At 43.2% G+C, this 19,590-nt stretch overlaps 1 protein-coding gene across 3 annotated transcripts in view; it reads left to right on the top strand.

The window, feature by feature from the left end:
• LOC104067343 (transmembrane protein 263) overlaps positions 1-19,590 on the top strand; it is a 208,962-nt gene that overhangs the window by 136,734 nt on the left and 52,638 nt on the right. The window contains exon 1 of one of the 3 annotated variants that reach the window (XM_054068472.1): positions 4,874-4,894. The exons of the other annotated variants lie outside the window; for them this stretch is intronic. Within the exon in view, the coding sequence (XP_053924447.1) occupies positions 4,891-4,894 (4 nt within the window). The 5' untranslated portion in view covers positions 4,874-4,890. Of the gene's footprint in view, positions 1-4,873; positions 4,895-19,590 lie in introns of those variants that run through there. 3 annotated transcript variants of the gene reach the window in all.

The following is a 19,590-nucleotide window of genomic DNA, read 5'->3' on the forward strand; positions in this document are numbered from 1 at the left end:
CCCACAAATCTGGTTACACTCAGTAGCTACATGGTCTGTGCTTTGCTTGACCAACCCAGGTAATTTCTAGCATCACTAGTTAAACCTATCTTTTATTATTATTAATAATAAAGGCTGGTTTAGTCTCACTTAAATGGATTAGCCTTGCTCCTGCCTGCTTTTTGATTGTTTTTGCTGCTGGGAGTTCGAACTTCTAATGAGAGTTCTTGCAGATAGAGTTATTGCCCAGCTTGTCCATCACTGTAGCATACCTAACACGGATCAGACTGGGGTCCGGTTTAATTTCAGAGAGCTATCAAACCAGAAGTACGTGTCTCACTGGAAGACTGAAAATTTTCATTGTAGCTATGGAAGATACTTGCATAGCTGCTGAGTCAGCCACCTCCTTTCACATGCCCACAGAGCTTGTGGGTGCACCCATTTTCTGCATGCAGCCCCCTGAATTCGTGCCTATTGACAGCTGAGTCTTCATGCTTCCCTGAAGACTATCTTCCAAATCTATTACCATCCTCTCCACCTCCTCCTTTAAAAAAAACTTAGAATAAATCAGCTGCATTCTTCCCTGTTAATTTTTTCTAAACTTAGAGTTATCCATTAATTGCTGATTTAGAGTAGCACGTTGTTCTTTTCTAGCTGCATCCACTCTCTAGAGGATTGGAATATTGGCAACTGTAGCCATCATTGAACAGAAAAATAAACAGGACCAAACAACCACAAGGAGTTTCTTATAAAGCCAAGTGTAACATGTCCATCAAAACCACTCCTCTTCCTCCTTTCACAATAAGTGGATTATTTTTGCCTTTTGAACAATGACAGGGAGTCACTGGCCTTAAAACTAGTTGTCCATCAGCTGAAACTTGAAGCAGTTACAAGATAAGCTAGTCTTTTAGCTGAACAGTGGTGGATGTGGGTGGGCACCTTGGGTGACTGGCTTCCATCATAAATGAAGGCTGCATTTACAGTGGCTCTTTAGCTTAACAGACGAGTTTCTGACTATTGTTCTAAATCTTCTGTCCTTCACCTTATGTTGTGACTTCTAACATTGCTTTCTTGTTCAGTTCCTGTCCTTATTCTGCATGCATTTGCAGATCCTAAGCACTGGGCTTGACTGACTGTTCACTGTTCTCTTTCTCTTAAAAATTCATCTGAGCCAGGACTGAGTTTTCTGGGTTTCCTACTGCTTTGTTCTCAACCCATTGTCATCATCTCCCAGTCATGGCAAGCATATGTGCAGCCTTCTGCATCACTGTTCCTAGCATATCTGGGGACATTCCTGCATAACAGTGGGAGGTATTTATCTCAGTCTGCTGACTGTGTTGTCCAAATTGATTGTCCCCATCTGTCTTCTCCCCAGCTTCTTGCATATGGTCAGTTCTTTATCCATCATCTCTCTTCCTTTTTATTCACATTTGAAGGCACATTTTGATATCTTAAGTACCTTTTAATACTTAAGTCAGGTCAAGTAAAAAAATTACTCTTACGGTGAGATAAGTATGTCTACGGAGTGATTCTTCACCCCCTAATTTTATTGGGAAAAACATTAGATAAGGCTTTCACTAGACAAGTATGTGTTGGTTTTAGATATTTTGATTGAAAGATGTCTTTATGAGCTCAAACAGAAACAACCCAGTTTTAATTCTTACATCTTCAGTGCAGGTTTGTTTATGGTCCTGAGACACTGGGTGAGGCTCATGTGAAAGGCTTTGAGGGTAAGTTTGTGGGTCTTTGGGCTGTGATGAAAACACCATGCTTCATCTCAGCCATAACAGAGAAGTAACTGTGATCATAAGAATTATGTCAGCCACAGGCAAAGGGCTAATGTTGCAGCAGAACAGCATTAAAGATGTTTTCTTTGGCTCACTGGCACTTGAGGAAGGGCTGTAAACAAGCCACTGCAAGGAAGCCAGTGCACAAACAGGTAGACAGAGGCCGATATTGTCTGGATCCTGCAGATCGGAAGTTAGTGGCTTTACTACTGTACTTCTGACTTGGCATTCATTATGCTTTGTGCATCACCACAAAGATTCTTGCAGAGGAAGAGCAACTGAGATTGAAAAAGTATTAATATGAAATAACAGGGAGCAGAATCAGGTGCAGAAAAGGGGGAGGAAGGATCAGAGTTCCCTTTCTTCATCCCAGCATGATTTGTGTCTGGAGGACTGTCAGGAGAGTTGTGGATGAGTTTTCCACAGACCGACTCCAACTGGCTAGGTGAGGTCACTGGGCTTTTGAAATGTTTGAGGTACTGGTTTTAAACAAGTGACTGCCTCAAGACAAACAGGAATAAAGCAATCTTGTATAGTGTCTTTCATACAGTGGCCACTTTGTTCTGCCTTCACTGCTCACAGGGAAATGACTTGGCTTGTTAAATTGGAGACTTTGCATCCCTTCATGGTCATGTACCCCTCTCTGAAGTCTGCCTGAGTCTGCATTGCAGATGCTCCGTTTTTCTAGTCTTCCAGAACGAAATTTATATTTCCCATTCTTAGAGTGAAAATATTGAAGCTGTGATGAAAACAAATAGCTGGAATCTGAAAAATCAAATTTAACCCTGATCCTGCCAGCATGTGATGAAATACAAGTAAATGAGGGGAGATGCCCTGCATCCCAGTTGATGCAGAAGGAGCCAGCAGCTGGGAAGCTTGCTGAAGCCTTGTGATAGCAGTGCCATGGTTACGATTGTATCCTGAAAGGTGTTTTAATTGGGATGTATTTTTTCCCTTCTGAGAGAAGGTGACTAGCCAGAGACAGATTACACATAGATTTAGTTGTTATGTTCTCTATTTCTCTGTAATTGTTGTTTGGCTTTTTTCTTTATAAGTATTTAATATGAAGTCACTGGGTTTGGGTTAAGGCTGAATTATGTATTTCTTCATAGTTCTGGTTTTCATTATTGACCAGAGAACTTAAAAAGATACATTGCCAACCTCTGTGAGGATCCCTCAGAAGTACATCCTTTGTAAATTGGGCATGGTGTGTGTATATATATATATATATATATATATATATACACACACACACACACTTTTATACTGGATTTAGCATCATCTTTTGTTTGTGCGCATTGTACCAAAGCTGAAGTGCTGGAGGGTTGGAAACAGACATTGAATGGGTCAATTGTACGAGCTGGCAAACTCAAGATTTCCTCCTTCACACACTATGCTTCTCTGTTCTGCTATAACAAAGAAAGATGAAATGTTTGGTCTATGTGGTGTATGAAGGCTTTGTCAGAGGCTAAGCATTTCAAATAAGTAAATAAAGCAGAAGTTTCAAGTACAGACCTTACTTATGAAGCAGAATGACACTACACACACACTTAACATAGGCCCACAAAAGAAAGGTAATGAAGAGCTGAGTCCTGGTTAGGTAGTTAAATAGTAGCTTTCCAATAGAGGCTCAGAGCCCTTTGCTGTCACTATGCTTCTCGTACATTATACTGGAGGTGGGGTACAGTCACTGAATCCAACTGATTCAAAAGGGTTTGGGGTTTTTTCTTTGTAACAGGAGCAAAAAGGAGAAAACCTCATCTTTTACCAACTCTTTCATGGAAAGAACTGCCTGAAAATTTCAAATATTGCTCTCATTTTCCCTTCTTTCCTCTCTCTGCCTTCCTGCTTCATATCTGAATTGCAGAGAGACAGACCCATCTTTTCCACACGATAAATATTGGTATCTTTCTGTAGGGCAGAGGTGAGCCACTTATGCAAATGGCCCCAGCTCTGCGTGCCTGTTTCTGTCTGTCAGCAGGCTCCAAGAGAAGGAAATTTGTCATACTGCTGCCAGAAATTCATGCTTTTTCCCTTGGCAGCCTTGCCCTGAATCACCATAGCAGCTCCATATTGCCCTAGACCTGCTTCAGGAAGGCACCACCACACTTTGGAGTAAGACCACAATCCTGCTGACTATGTGGGAGCTGAGTTCCTAAAGTATAGCCATGTCTTAACAGAATATACCAGCTGGTTTATGACAACACTATTCAATAAACTACTTTTGCTGATGGTGAAGGGTTGCATTTCAGCACAGTATTAGTATTTCTTCTTAAACATGAAATGTAAGTGGCAGACTATTTATCTCCTGGGTACTGATGAGAGAATAACTCGCATGGACTAACTTTCTGCACTGAAGAACACTGGCAATGGGCTGTGAAATAAAGCAGTTTTGGAGTTGTGCAGCTGAAAGTAATGTATTCCATAGTAGTATGCGTAGTGTCTCTAGGAGTTGCACAGCATTGCATGAACTGAAGTTATATTCATGGACATGTTGTGGGAAACATCATACCTCCCGCATCATGCACTGTTCTGTCTTCACACCTGTAATTAAGCTTTTTTAGCCTTCATGGCTTTGAATTTCTGGTAGTTTGACATGACTTATCTGCAGTTGGCGTTGTTTTGTTGGCAGCCTGCATCAGGCATCTTGTCAGAGCGCAGCTGTCTTTCTCTCCCCTCCCCATCCTATCCCAACCCACCTGCATGTCAGCTGCAGTGTTGTCTTATCAGTCATCTTGGAGAAAGAGTGGTTTGAATTATTTTTGCCAGAAGCCTTGTGCCTGCTACAGTTTTCAGTGAGAAAAATGTTCATAATTCCCTCTTAGATGAAAAAAGGTACTGTCTTCTCCCTTCTGATGTCCAGGAGCAGCAAGACACTTCAGGCTATATTTTCTTACCCTTCCACCTCAGAGGCTGCCTGTCTGACCGCTGAGTTGTGTAAAAAGACAAGGTGATCACCATGTGCCTGCATTGTTCTCTGATTGTTTCTGTTCCTTGTGTTCTTCTAAGGACTGAATTTCCGCATAGCTCAGTGTGGATGTTATTTCCTGCTTCCTGCAGATGTGAGCCCAGCAGAATAATACATGTGACCCAGGTGTCTGTATACCCTGGGAACTGAACGTAGATGGGTGAGTTGTACACTGGATGTCCCAAAATCTAACATTTTCAAGTAGCTGATCAGGTAATTTGTGAAATGCCTATGACTCCGGAGTCTGAGATGTGACCTTTATGAGGTGATAGTGTTCACCAGAGAATAGCTTACAAAAGGATGAGAGCTTTCTCTGAGAGAAAACATTGGAAAAAGAACATGTGCAGTGTATTATCATGCTCAGTAGGAACACAGATTTTCTGGAAATTTGAACCAAGTAGAGCTAGAAGTCAGTTGTGTTAAGTCATCCAAACAGAGTTATGCCACCTGGTTGGGTACCTTGTGACAAACTGAGTCACATGGAGTTTTTTAACTCATCACAAGAATCCAGACTTACACTTTAACTTATGGTTAACTTGCTTATGGTTTGATTTTGATTAAAGGTGTTTCTTCTGCCATCTTTAAGGTCAGCAAGGGCTAGGAAGAAAAAGATGTAAAATGGAGGGACTTGGAGCACTACTTTGAGTTAAATATAACATAGATAGGTAGCAAGCTACATTTAGAAATCAGACTATGCTTAAGTTGCAGATTGCAGCAGTCCCTCTGTTGCCGGTGCTAGGCTTCTCATGATCATACTGCCAGATAATCAGTTAATGCCAGCAGAGAGCTCAGAGCCTGACTTGAGAGGTGAACATTGTGATGAGGCTGACATGCATCATGTTATCTGCTGGTATGAAGACATTCAGGTCTTGAGTAGTGATCCCAATTACTCCTCCTCTCTTGCTGCTTAATTTCTGAAATAAAAAGCTGCTGCTCTAACCCACGGTTCACTCTGGTTCTTCTCCATGTGGATTTCAGCGCATTCACATATAATTGTAGCCTAAGTTTTTATCTCATGCCTGCCACCTGCATTATCCTGCTCTTGTGAGCATCACCAGTGAAAATCGCCAGTTGGACCATGATCTACACAAAACCTCAACAGGCAGTGGCACTCCTGCCACTCTGTTCAGACAAGCCGAAGCAGCACACAAGCCAGAATGTCATCTGCCATCAGCATTTTCACTCGTTTCTTGTGATGCTGTTGATCGTGGGGCTACACAGCAACAATTAATACCTCAGGGTTTTGGACATCTTTTCAGCAGAATAATAGAGCTTTGACTCAGCTGGTGTTCAAATGTCATGTCCCACCTCCATGTCAAGAGTTTCGTTGCTTTGTAACATGAGACAGCTGAGCTTGAAGTTAATCCCAGGGTTTGCGGCTTTAAGGGCTTTTTTTCCCCTGGCAAACTTGTGAGGAAGGCTTCATCAGAAATATTACATTGGCTGTCACTTGGTAGAAACTATAACAGTTGGAGATAGTAATAGCATTGTTTGAAACTAGGAGGGAAATGCAGGTCTAGCATATGGACATCTAAAATCTATGGCGTAACGGAGCTGAGGAACATGAGATGTTCAACTAGCTTTTGAATTGAGAGCTCAGAAGTCAGGTTTTATGGCATCAAGCTGTCTTGGAATTCGGCTGCAGTAAACAGTTAGTGCTTCAAGAGAGAAATTCCCAGCTAATCTTTTTTCCTGTATTTGTCGGGCAGACTGCGCTAAATCAGCTCAGCCTGATCCCCACTGTGCAGTGGCTGCAGCCAGTCTCACTCCATCACTTTTAATGAAACTGAGTCTCTGTGGTTTCCACTAATTTACTCATACGCAAGAGAAATGAGGAAATATTTTCCTGTCTCTCTCTGATAATGAATGAGATATGAAAGAGCTTCATGGCCAGTAAGCACCCTGGAGGGACCTGATTTTGTCAAAACATGCAAGGCATCTTCATCAAAGTAACAAAATTATTTTCTTTCCACTTACTCTATGAAGTGAAAATTCACATGACAACAACCAGAAACGTGCCCAGTTTTGCTTAGGCAATGGAATTGACATAGAAAAAATGAACATGTGGCAAAACAGATAACATCTTTCACATCAGTATTTTCAGAGGTGTATCATGTAATAACAAATGGTTGCCTGGGGCAGACTACAGTGTGGGGCTTTTGCTGTAGTCTGGTTTGGTGTCTGCACTGTGAACCCCCACTTGCACAATATAGTGTGTTGCTCTCAGAGTACAATGTGGGTAATAAATGTTTCCTTCAAGGGATGTGTCATATTTTGTTTACCAAGAATTCACATTTCTGTTTGCTGCCCTACTCAAATGTATTTTGTATACATCAGTAGGACAGAGATAAGAGTTTACAGAAGATTAAACAGGCGCAAACTCATTAAGAGAGACAGTAAGGGATGCAAATTGTTAAACAAAAATATTAAAGTCCACTTTAGATGTCTTCAGGGCTTTTCAGTACCCAGGCTTAATAAAATTAACCAGCTACTGCAGCTTAGCTCCTGTGCTTAGCGTTGCTATCAGAAGCAATCAATAGGATATCTAGCCTTATATGGTATGGTTTTGGGGTACAAATTGTCGGTTTTGCTCTAAAGTAGAGAACAACTCCCCAGGAATATTGTTAGCCATGTAATTTCAACAAGGTAACTTGTCACAATGCTCCTTAGTGCACTCCTGTACTTCAGCAACCCCTTTTTAAATGCAGTCCCCTATGAAAGGAAGAGTAAATAATTTGAACTATTACCCCAGTTTCATATGTGAAACAGGCAGTGCTTCTAGGAAATACAGACCATGAAAAGTGAGCTGAACACTTCGTAGTCCAAGGACTAAATTAGCTCGCCAAGGGAAAATTATCACCCGACAAGCCTCTCATTGAAATCTGAAGGGGTGCAAATATTTTTTGCTGTTTCATTTGAACATGTGGTTATTCAGTGGTGACAAATATTCACTGAATCTACTATTTAAACAATATTGTATATTAATTTAATATTGTGTCTGTGGAATGCAATTTGAGCATCACTCAGTAGTCCCCAGTCTTGTACTCACTCCTTCACTTTCATTTTGGCATTTTCTGGACTCTTAAGCATTTGTCATGTATCGATTCCCATCGAGTTCCCAACTTTTCATCCCCCCAGGGAGTCTGTGCATCTTTGACTGTGTTGGAACAGGGGAATGTCTTGGTGGTGATTTCTTTTTGTTCTGGATATATGCTAGATACTGACTGGGTGTGACTTGCCTAATTTTTGTGATTTTATTGCTTGTATCAGGTAGAACTGGAAGGCTCCAAGAGCCAGTCCTGTCTGACCAACTTGGTAGCTTTCTGTGGTGGGGTAACCGCAGCAGTGGACATGGGTAAACCAATGGATGTGATCTATCTAGACTTCTGTAAAGCCTTTGACACAGTCCTCCACAACATCCTTCTCTCTAAATTGGAGATATATGGATTTGATGGGTGGATAAGAAACTGGTTGGATGGTGGTATTCAGAGAGTATTGGTGAATGGCTCAAAGTCCAGGTGGAGATCTGTGACAAGTGGTGTCCCTCAGGGGTCTGTACTGGGAATGGTGCTGTTTAATATCTTTATCAGTGATATTGACAGTGAGATTGAGTGCACCCTCAGCAAGTTTGTGGATGACACCAAGCTGAGTGGTGTAGTTGCCACACTGGAAGGACGGGATGCCATCCAGAAGGACCTGGACAGGCTGGAGAAGTGGGCCTGTGAGAACCTCATGCGGTTCAACAAGGCCAAGTGCAAGGTCCTGCACCTGGGTTAGGGCAATCCCCATTTTCAGTACACGATGAGAAGGACTTGGGGGTGCTGGTCAATGAGAAGCTCGACATGAGCTGGCAATGTGCACTCACAGCCCAGAAGGCCAACCGTATCCTGGGCTGCATCAACTGTGATATGATACTGTGATACTGTGATACTGTGATACTATGATACTGTGATACGATTCAGGAGCCAGCTGTAGTGAGTGCCTTGTTCACTCATGACAAGACACAAGATCTTGTCTGTGTTCTAAGATGAAACCTGTCAAGTGAATGGAACAAGGAAGCAGAGAAGAAGAGATAATCATGACAGAAAAACCTCAATATATGGATTGTCTTCCAATATATAATCCATATACTGAGGTGTTTCTGTCATGATTATCTTAATTTTTCTCCTCTGCTTCCTTTTTCCATGTTTCACCAGTTCAAAATACATTTTTTATAAGACTAAACTATTAATAACATTCAACCCTGTTAGCAAAGAGGAGAGTGCCTCCGGTGCCTTCTTCTGCATGTGCAACAATTAGTGTCACAGCAATTAGTGTCCTGCAGTCTGTGGCTTGTCCCTCTAGAATGGAGCATACAGCACAAGCTCTGCTGAGGAGAGCTGAGTAACGTCAGGCAACATGAAGGAAGCTCCATTGTTCCTGCAATTTACTAGCTTTCATCTTAACCTCACTTCATCCTAAAACAGCAGATCTGAGACAGCAGCTCCTTCAAGGCCGTTTGGGCTCTTGTGTGCTGAATTGTGGTTGTGCCAACCCATATCCCAGGCCCCTGCCTTCTGTGAAGGATGGCTGAACAGCAGGGGGATCTACTTGGAACACCTCATCACCAGCATAGGGCGATCCCTGCCATTGCTGAAGGCAATTCTAAAGCACTGTAAGGAAACACATGGACTGGCACATATATATGATATGACCTTATAGAAGGAGCCAAGTGTGGGAGAGGCATTTGGCTAGCACTGGCAGCCTGGTGCTCCCTGGACACCTGTGCCGTATCAGTATATATCAGCAAACTGAACAGACTTGCTGCTAGTGACCTTTAAGAAGTGATTTCTGAGGTGGTATTTCCCTCACAGCCAGATCCTCAGCAATGGACTTGGCACCTGTGATACCTGTTGCAAAGCTGCATCAGTATAAGTTTGAATTTCAGGCGTTCCAGTGCTCTACGCAACATGTCAAATTCATCGCTCCCTGTGAGGAAAAGTTTGCGTAGTTCCTATGCATAGTGAAGTTGTATGTTAATCAGGAGCATGAAATATATCTCACCTATAGAGAGAATTCCTCCAGTTAAATATTCGGGTCATTAAGAATGCATTACATGGACCAGAAGCTCCAAACACAGTTTCCACTGCTGTGGGTCCTTTACCAAAAGAAAGAATGATTCTAAAAATCTATTTAAAATTAACAAAAAGAATCATTAAGCAGAGTAAGATTTTTAAAAATGCACTTTCAAGCTGGGAAACCACCTCATTTAGTATAATGAGTGAGCAGATCCTTGGGCCCTGAAGAGAAGCAAATTGAAACAAAATGGCTCCAGCACTGACTTGCATAATGATGGGCCGAGCACGTGTCCTGGCATGTAATGATCCCATGTTTCCCACGAGGCTGCAGAAAACAGCATTTATTGTGACAGAAGGCTCTGGCTGGGACACTGTATCCATGAGGATAAAGAAAAGGGCTGGTAACAGTGTGAATATGAGTGGAAGAAGAGGAGGAGAAAAGTTAGGGAAGTTTAAGGTCAGAAGCATTGGAGAGGAGAATAGTGATAATGCTCACAGAAGCAGAGTGGGAGGCAGGAAAAGGGGAGGGGGTTAAGGGACCACACATTTGGAAGGAAGGATGAGTTGAGGTGGTTGAGAGATGGCTAGTTAACTGGCCTAAGAATGAATGAGCAGTCCATTATGGGATAACGGACTTTCACAGGATCCCTTGCCAGCCCTTAAAGCTTCTTTCCATCTCATATTTCCAAAGCAGCACGAGGTGTTTTGAGAGGGAAGGAATGAACCTGCCAAAAATGTGGTGGTGTCACGCTGATAGCAGCAGTGCATCCAGCAGGCGCACGTACTTGTACCAGCTCCACGCTCTTCTGGTTTTCCTGCATGATGAAGAGTGGGAGGAAGAGTGGGCCAGTTGCATGCTCGGCCCACTTGCTTGCTGCCCAGTTGCTTGCTGAACTGTCAGCTTCTGGTAAGAGAATGTTGAATGACCACATGAGATAGAGTGATGAGATGTGGATGCCATCTTCTGAGAACTGGACTGGATCTCTCAAATGCTATTTCATATTTTCTGTGCTATGTCGTAGAAGTTACTGGGCAGCTGTGGAACATAAATGGAGCAGTGGATCTCAACTGGTAGATGTTAGATTTTTTCTTTGCCACTCCCAAAGTCCTTGGAGGTCTTGCTCCATTTTTAAGTTCCAACTGCTACATAGTCTGTTGTGGCTAAGTAGGTTTAGTGGGTCACCATGCTGAATACTGGCCCGCAGCAAAATCACTTGCCCACTTTGCAGGTACAGTCTGGAGAGTGGAAGATTCTTAATTAATGACCTACTTTGTGAGGGAGGTAGTGAGAATGCTGTCTTCAGAACATCAGTCAGATGACCTAAATGAAGTAACCAGTGTAGGTAGTTTAAAGCTAGATACCGTTTACAGTAATATCAGAAAAAGCACATCTGTCCTCCTCCATGCTAGACAGGAACTCAGGAAAAGCACAGACTGATGTAGCAGCTGCATGCATACTCATCAAAACTTGGTGGTCTCAGTGGAACAAGGCTGTGCACGGTCTGTTCTGCATGCAGCCTGCCTGCTGCCTGATCTGTCATCCATTCCCTTTCATCTATCATTGTGCATGGGAAGCAGGGAGGCTCTTCTCTCCTCTGTCTGTGGCTTCTGTCATTTTTTTATTATTGCACACTGTCAAAATGTTGTCTCTCCCCACATCTCCCTTTTGCCTGTTTCCCTTTGGAATTTGTGATGAAAGATGAAAGCAAAACATCTTTTCTGGCTACTAAGAAGGTAGAAGTTTCATTCTGACACTTACATGGCCTGTGGAGACAACAGAGATTGCACTGGGGATAAAGAGGAGAATATTTGGGTGGAGAGAGGCCATCTGTAGGCATGGCCTACCTTCTCATGGGCTCTGAGAGGTTTACTTACTGAAAGAGCACCTATTGTCTTATTTACCTAAGCCTTCATTCATCCACTTGAATGCATCTGTGATCCAGACCAGCACACTATTACCAGGCAACACATCAACTTCATATGTAGATAAGGACACACAGATCTGTGTTTTGTACTTCTGCAAATCTCCACTGACCACAAGGCTGTCCTACCCCCAGCGAAAGCCTTTCCTGGGAAGGCAGGCAGGAGTGTCTGTCCCTGTATTTTCACTGAATGCAACATTTAAAGCCAGCTTTTTATTTCCAGAGTCTTGTTTCCAAGGCAGAGACTCCTTCAAAATCACTTATAGAGGACAAGAGGCAGGGTGACATTGGCATTGAGTGTGAGGGCCCCTAGAAGACCTGACAGGCTCTTTGACTGTCTGAGGGGGGTACTGGGAACTGTGGGGGAAACTGGTCTTTCTGGCAACTTTGCAAATTAAGAAGATTTTGAGTGGGGAATTGTCTTCACCACTGATCCAAAATGAGATTTGTGTGTTCCCTCACATGTGTCCCCATCCCTGCTACCCTGAGCAATAGTTGTGTTGACGAAGAATTTGCTAAGAAATAAAATCTCTAATGTGACCTTTGAAATCTAGACATCCTCCTTTGCTCTGTTTCTTTTCTTTTTTTTTTTTTTTTTTTTTTTTTTCTCGCTGCCTTGTGTATATTTTCAGTAATTGTTAGAAAACTTACGTCCCTCCATCTTTAAATACATTAAACCTGGGCTGTGGTGGAAGGAACTGAAATACCATTAGTGCCACATTGATGTTACAAAGCACGTGTTACAGTTCTAGGTTTTCAGCACTCTGGTGTTAGGTTTTTCAGAACCGTAGCTTCAGATTTAAGGATACTGCCAGAGCTCCAGTGTTACTATTCGGGGTTCCTCTTGACTCTCCATCCAAACCACCATCTTAAATCTGGTTGGATCCTGAGGTCCTCTCAGACATTCATGTCTATTGTCAGAAAAGCTGAGCTGTCAAAACCTGGTACTCTGGTTGGGTTTCAGCATGTTCAATTCTCACAGTGATGCATCTCTCTGCAGTTTCAGCTGCATTCTCTGATCCTTGCTTCCTTTCTTAAATGTCTGTGTAATGGTGTTATGTCTGCTCTCTCACACATCCCAGACCACTAGGATTTAGGATTTATAAATTGCCTTCTTTTTTTTCAAATACTTTTGTATCCAGCACTGTGCAGATTTTGTCATTGGAATGTCTTTAGAAGACCGTTACATTTGTGGTTGTTTGTCTGGGGTTTTTTTTGTGTGGGTTCTTAGTTACCCCAGTACTGGTAGCATAAGTCACAGAAAGTATTGATGTCCCAGAGATCTGCTGTGGCCTTAGGAAGAGAAAAATAACCCTGTTACATACCATTCCACCGTATGTGTCCTAGCAGTTCAGCTGTAGTGCAAACTGTTGGCACCTAACAGTGTGATCCCAGGCCAGCCCCAACACTGATCTGCAAAAAGGATTGCTGGCAGCCAGCATAGTAGGGCAGGATTAGAAGAGGAGTGGATTATATGAGTACGGGCTAAAGGTAGTTGATAAGCAGTGAGAAAACTGAGCCTGCCTGAGCTTGGGGGAATGAGTTTTTCATGTTTTCTTAGCAGGTATGGGACTTCAGTTATTCTGCAATCACAGTCCCAGCTCCCATTTAAAGACAGTGAGATATTCTGTTTAATATCCTTGCTATTTGGTAAATCAAAGATTTATCACTGTCTTTGAAAATAAGAATTAATGCAGTTCCTTCTATAGTGCCAATTAAATCCTCTGTTTAATTCTGGGAGCCAGCTGGAGATGTTTCTGACTAAGAATCATACAATCATAGAATCACAGAATAGTTAGGGTTAGAAGGAACCTTAAAGATCATCTAGTTTCAACCCCTTGCCATGGGAAGGGACATCTCACTAGACCAGGCTGCCCAAGGCCCCATCCAACCTGGCCTTGAACACCTCCAGGGATGGGGCAGCCACAACTTTCCTGGGCAACCTGTGCCAGTGTGTTACCACTCTCACGGTGAAGAAATTCTTCCTAATGTCTAGTCTAAATCTCCCCTCCACAGACTTTAGATGTACTCATCTTAATGCATCTGTCTTAGGGATCTGCCCTTTACCTGCATTGGTAGCCTTGTCAAATTTTTAGGAAAGCCAGTCATAGGATGAGGAGAGCTTCAGATGTTTGGGTTTCTTCATTTAATGCAAATTCTGTTCTTTTTCCTGCTGCAGGAGCACGTTTCCTGCTTTTTGCCACAGCTACTGGCCAGGTATAGGCAAGTGAAGGCTACTATCCAGGGACCAATGCTAGATTCAAACCAAGGGCTTGGATTCCTGATCAAGCTTCTCTGTGTCCCCCAAACTGATATAGCTTCTTGTATCTGTATTCTTATCCAACATGAGATAATTTGATTGATTTAACTTTCCAGTGAAAGAGGATTACTATATTTGTGTTACCTTACTTTGCTTTTCCCACTAATAACCACCACCCACAAAGCAAAACTCAATAGTTGCTGAATAGCTGCCCACAGCACAGTACCTTGTGAGTCTGTAACATTGTATGTAACTTCATAACATGGCAAATAAAGGTGTTTTTTGTTTATTCTTTTTGTGGTGGGTTGACCTTGGCTGGACACCAGGTGCCCATCGAGCTGCTCTATTGTTCCTCTCCTCAACTGGACAGGGGAGAGAAAATACAACAAAAGGCTCATGGGCCAAGATAAGGACAGACAGAGATTATTTACCAATTACCATCACAGGCAAAGCAGACTCAACTTGGGGAAAATTAATTTAATATCAACCAAGTCAGAGTAGGGTAATGAGAAAATAAAACTGAATCTTAAAACACCTGCACCCCAGCCCTCCCTTCTAACTGGACTCAACTTTACTCCTGATTTTTCTACCTCCTCCCCCAGCACAACACAAGGGTATGAGGAATGGGGGTTGCAGTCAGTTCATCTCATGGTGTCTCTGATGCTCCTTCCTCCTCAAGCTCTTCTCATGCTTCAGCATGGGGTCCCTTCCACAGGAGACAGTCCTCCACAAACTTCTCTAATATAGGTCCTTCCCGCAGGCTGCAGTTCTTCACTAACTGCTCCAGCACGGTTCCTTTCCATGGATTGGGGTCCTTCAGGAACAGACTGCTCCACCATAGGTCTCCTGTGGGGCCACGAGTTCCGCAAGCAAACCTGCTTTAGTGTGGGTCCTCTCTCCACGGGTTCATATGTCCTGCCAGTAGCCTGCTCCTGCATGGGCTCTTTGTGGTGTCAGAGCCTCCTTCAGGCACATCCACCTGCTCCTGCACAGGGTCCTCCAAGGGCTGCAGGTGGGTATCTGTTGGCCTGCAGGTGGGTATCTGCACCATGGATCTCCATGGGCTGCAGGGGAACAGCCTCATGGACAGAAGGGTGGAGGCTGGGATGGGATACATGAGGAAGACCTCACCATGATCTTCACCACAGGCTCAGCGGAGTGTGCTCTGACGCCAGTAGCACCCCCTCCTTTTCCTCTTTTACTGACCTTGGTGTCTGCAGAGTTGTTTCTCTCACATATTCTCACTCTTCTCCCTAGATCCTCTTACCCAGCAGTTTTTTCCCCTTCCTCAATATGGTACCACAGAGGTGCTACCACCGTCACTGGTGGGCTCAGCCTTGGACAGCAGCCGGTCCATCTTGGAGCCAGCTGGCATTGGCTCTGTCGGACATGGGGGAAGCTTCTAGCAGCTTCTCACAGACCACCCCTGTAGCCACTCCCCACTTGTGAAACCTTCCCACACAAACCCAATACACCTTTATTTCTAAGTTAATCTCTGTTTAAAACTTAGCGAGCCTTTTCTGACTATAGCTTTGAAAAGCTTCGCAGACTTAGCCAATTGTTACTATATTGAGGTATTGTTATGATGAAAGCTAATTCCTTGAGCAATGTGATTTTCATCTGGCTGCTTGCTCTCCTTGCAGAGCTCCAAGGTGATCCATGGCTGTGAGTGCAGAAGCCTGATCAGTCACGCTTTCCAAAGGACCCATTCAAGACTGTCTGGCCAGAACCAAACATCCTTTATTTAGCACTTTGTGTAGCAGTAGGAAAAATGAATAAAAAGAAAGCTAGTCTCGGCATGTTCTCTGGCAGTCAGTGAAGTCAGAGTAGCCTGCTCTGATCAACACATATCATGGAGCAGAGAGAAGTTAGCTCTCTCTGATCACTTTGCTAGCATTCATGCTTCCACTTTTCACTTGGGCTTGACTCATTTGAGTGCTTGTCAGCTGGCCTAGCTAGCTTGTCATGTTGTCTGTTGCATCTCTTCAACCATTCTGTCTCCCTGGCATGAATGACAACTCTTCTATTAAGATATTATGGGAGGATGGACCTGGCTCCAGGTCTCTGTTAGAAGCATCACCTCACCAACCGTTTTTGAGATGAACAGCTACATTACCTTATTTTCCAAGAGCTCATGTAACAGGAGCTAACTTTTCCAATGAGATTTTTATTTTTTAATGAAGAAAACAATCTTTTCCTTTCTTTTTTTTATTTTTTTTTTCCCTGTAGGGAGATCTGGTATTAAAATATTCATCTATCTGTCTCATTTCTTAACATGCAATTTGTTAGGAAGTGAGTTTCCATTAAATTCTTGATACTTCGCATACTTGGACTTTGATAGACACTTTTCTTTTTTGCAACAATATTTTTTTTCTTAGCTATTATCTGCATGCAAGATCAGTCAGCTACATTCTGTCTATCAGACCTCTCTATTTTGGCTCATTTTTTAACCAATTTGAGGTCCCTAAGTATTGCAACGAATTACTCTACTGGATATCAGATTTTACATGGGTCATAGGTGAAATGAGTTGGGAAGACTTTGCCTAGAACATGCTAAATTCTTTCTCCTTCCATGCTCCCCATTTTGAAATTATACCTTTCCCTGTTTTCTATGCTTAAAAGAGGAGCACGAATTCAGGCCAGGTCAGCAGTGGGGTGGTACCTAGAAAGTCCTAATCCTTTAAAACAAGGTGTTTAGTATTCAGTCTCCCCTTTGATAGGGACTGGCAGGACTTAGGGCAGCCTCTCTATGTACGTTATGCTTAGTTCTAGCTAGGCTTATTGAGCTCATCACTATCACAGGCACCGGATTCAACTAATTTTTTATTATTCATCACAATGTGTTCTTTGACTAAATTGAGTTTTCCATTGCTGTTGCAGCTGCTTTCGCAGAAGAGCTGGTTATAAATGCACAGCCTTTTTCTGAACATAGTGCTTAAAAAGCACATGGACATGGCTGTATTAACATAAAAATCTCTTCTTGCTTAGTTACTCATCCACTGGCCTTTTCTTCTGTGGGTGGCTGTTGTTAAAGAGCTCTTCAAAGTGCAAACATTGCTGCAAGTTCTCATCTAGTTCTGTCCAACAGCTTGTCAAGATGTCAGAGGAGAAGACAGCTGTGGCAAAAATCCAAGCCCTTACCCCAGATGACCTCCAGCAACATCCGGTTAGTTTTGCCCCAGAGTAATGCTAAAGTAAATTATATATGAAAAATCAGGTGGGAAAGTAGTGAAGATGTAGTTAATCCCACTAAGCCGTGGGATGGAGTAAGCTTTCAGCCATGAGCTGGGAGTGAGTCTCTCACAGCTGGCTGCAATGGGCCATCTGGTCACAGTAACTTCAAAGGGGTTCTCAGCAGCTATGGGTTTTCTCAGGCATTCTAATACTGTCCAGGAGCAGAGTGAGGAGGAAAGGATGCTCAAAAGGGGCAAACTGGGTTGACCAGTTGACAGTGGAGGGAGATTGAGGGAGAAGTGGGAATTTTCACGGTTCTGCATAAATACATTCTTGCGTGAAGGAGTGTGGAGATTCTTGGGGGGCTCTCACAGAAAGGCAGGAAACATGAACAGCACATGACATGAGCAGTTCTTCTAAAATTCTTTTTCTACTCAGTCCTCACTGTGTATATGTGCTGTGGTCCCAGTGCTTGGTGTCAGGTACTGTGTAACTCTCACCTTGAACCCAAGGCTGACAGGTAGATGGCATAGCCCCAACCCACCTTGACTGGCAGCTAAACGTGAGCAGTTCTGGTCCCAGTTCCTTTCCCCGCCCTCCCCAGGGAAAGTAGAAAGGGAAATGAGACAAAAAGACTTGTAGATTGGAAACTAAATCTAAAACAGCTTTAATGAAACAACAACAACAACAATAATAATAATACTGATAAGAAAACAAACAAATATATACAAATATACAAAATTACCCACCCCTCGCCTCCACCATAGATGAGTACATCACCACAGACACAAGGAAAAGGGCTAGACTCAGAGCAGGAGGGAGCTGGACTCAGGAACTGGATTCAGGAATGCATGGATCCAGGATCAGGGCAAAAAGATAGACGAAGTCCTCGCTAGATGGTGGCCATCAAAGAAGAGAGATTGACCCCTGTGATCCCTCAGTTTTGTACTGAGTATGATGTATATGGGATGGAATACTCTGTCGGTCAGTTTTGGGTCACCTGTCCTGTCCGCTTCTCCCTGCAGGTGTGACACTTTTTCACCCCTTTCACTTACAGCGTTCCACCAGCTTGAGGATGGCCTTGGTTTCTATAGGAATGAGTATAAGGAATGGCCTTTCTGCATGCCAGTGCCCCATGTTATCACTTCTAGAGAGAAACACTGTCTGAAAAACATGCAGTCAACTTTCAGAAAATGAAGTTACTTAGACAAAGCTTAGCTGAATAGTTAGAAAACTAATTCTACTTTCGCTCAAACCAGAACAGTGAGACAGGCTCAGCATGGCCTGCTTTACAACCCTTTGGTCTGGAGTGCAGATGGAAGCATGAGCCAGCTCTTTGGACTTTCCTGGCCTCAAGCAGCATGGCTGTTGATAGGCCTCAGGTCCTCTATTTGCAACTGATTTTAATCTTGTGCACTTCAAAGGTACTGACTGCAAAAGATAATCCCTTATTCTGCATCAGCCAGTGGCTCCTGGCAGTCTGACTTTAAAAGAGGTAAAGCAAACTTTGAAATAATACTGGCAGATTTGGGTTCCTATCCCTCTTTCCTATATCCAAGAGTTTGTGAGAGAAAGAAAGCATATGGAAATCAATCTAGAACTTGAATGTAAACTAAAGATTGAAGACTCAAATCACGATCTGACCATAATTCCAGGACCCACCCTTGTTTGGGAGCACTTATTCTTCTGTATGGGCTACTTGGACAACAGGATGTGGAGAAGAACGTAGGTCAACATGGTTTGAGTGTTTACTGTTGTATTATTCTATTCAGATACAAATATGAGTGTGTTACGATGGCTGATGCTATTGGACTTCTGGTTCAGGTGGGTGAGTCACTGAAAAGCTATGTGGCTGAAAGTTTAGCCAAGGATAACAGCAAGCTGCTTTCTCCACTGAGGTGGCTGCAAGTCACCACACACAGGCGTAGGGTTGCCTGCAACTTGTGAGTGTGCTGCTGAGAGAGCTGGCTCACAGCTGCTAGCTAATCAAAGTCAACATTCTTCCCTTCTCTCCTTCAGAAGGGGACCCTGTCCTCATTTCTAAGCTGCTGCAAGCCGAGTGGCTGCTTTTAATAGAGTATGCACAGAAGATGGTTGTAGGCAATTGAATTAGGGTTGCGTTATTAGTCCATCTGTGCAATATGCTCTGTTTATTGACAATCTGGTTAGAGTGGCTGGAGCTTGTAAAAGGTAAAGTGTTTCCTACTGTTGAATTTTGGGAGTTGTCCACCTGTTAAAAGGAAGCAGTGCTGAAGGAAGGGATCTTTCCACACTGAAAAGGGACTCAGTGTGAACTGTCAGCACTGTTTTCCTTGCTTTCTGGAAGGGGTAGAGGTTGCAAGGAATAACATCTTCAGATAGCAGGATTTCATTGTGCAGTTCATTGTGATGTGCATGCTCCCACTTCATCTGCTTGCGGCAAGGGGCAGCTGGTGGCATGTGG

Source organism: Cuculus canorus, chromosome 5 (genome assembly GCF_017976375.1).
Source record: "Cuculus canorus isolate bCucCan1 chromosome 5, bCucCan1.pri, whole genome shotgun sequence".
NCBI lineage: Eukaryota > Metazoa > Chordata > Aves > Cuculiformes > Cuculidae > Cuculus > Cuculus canorus.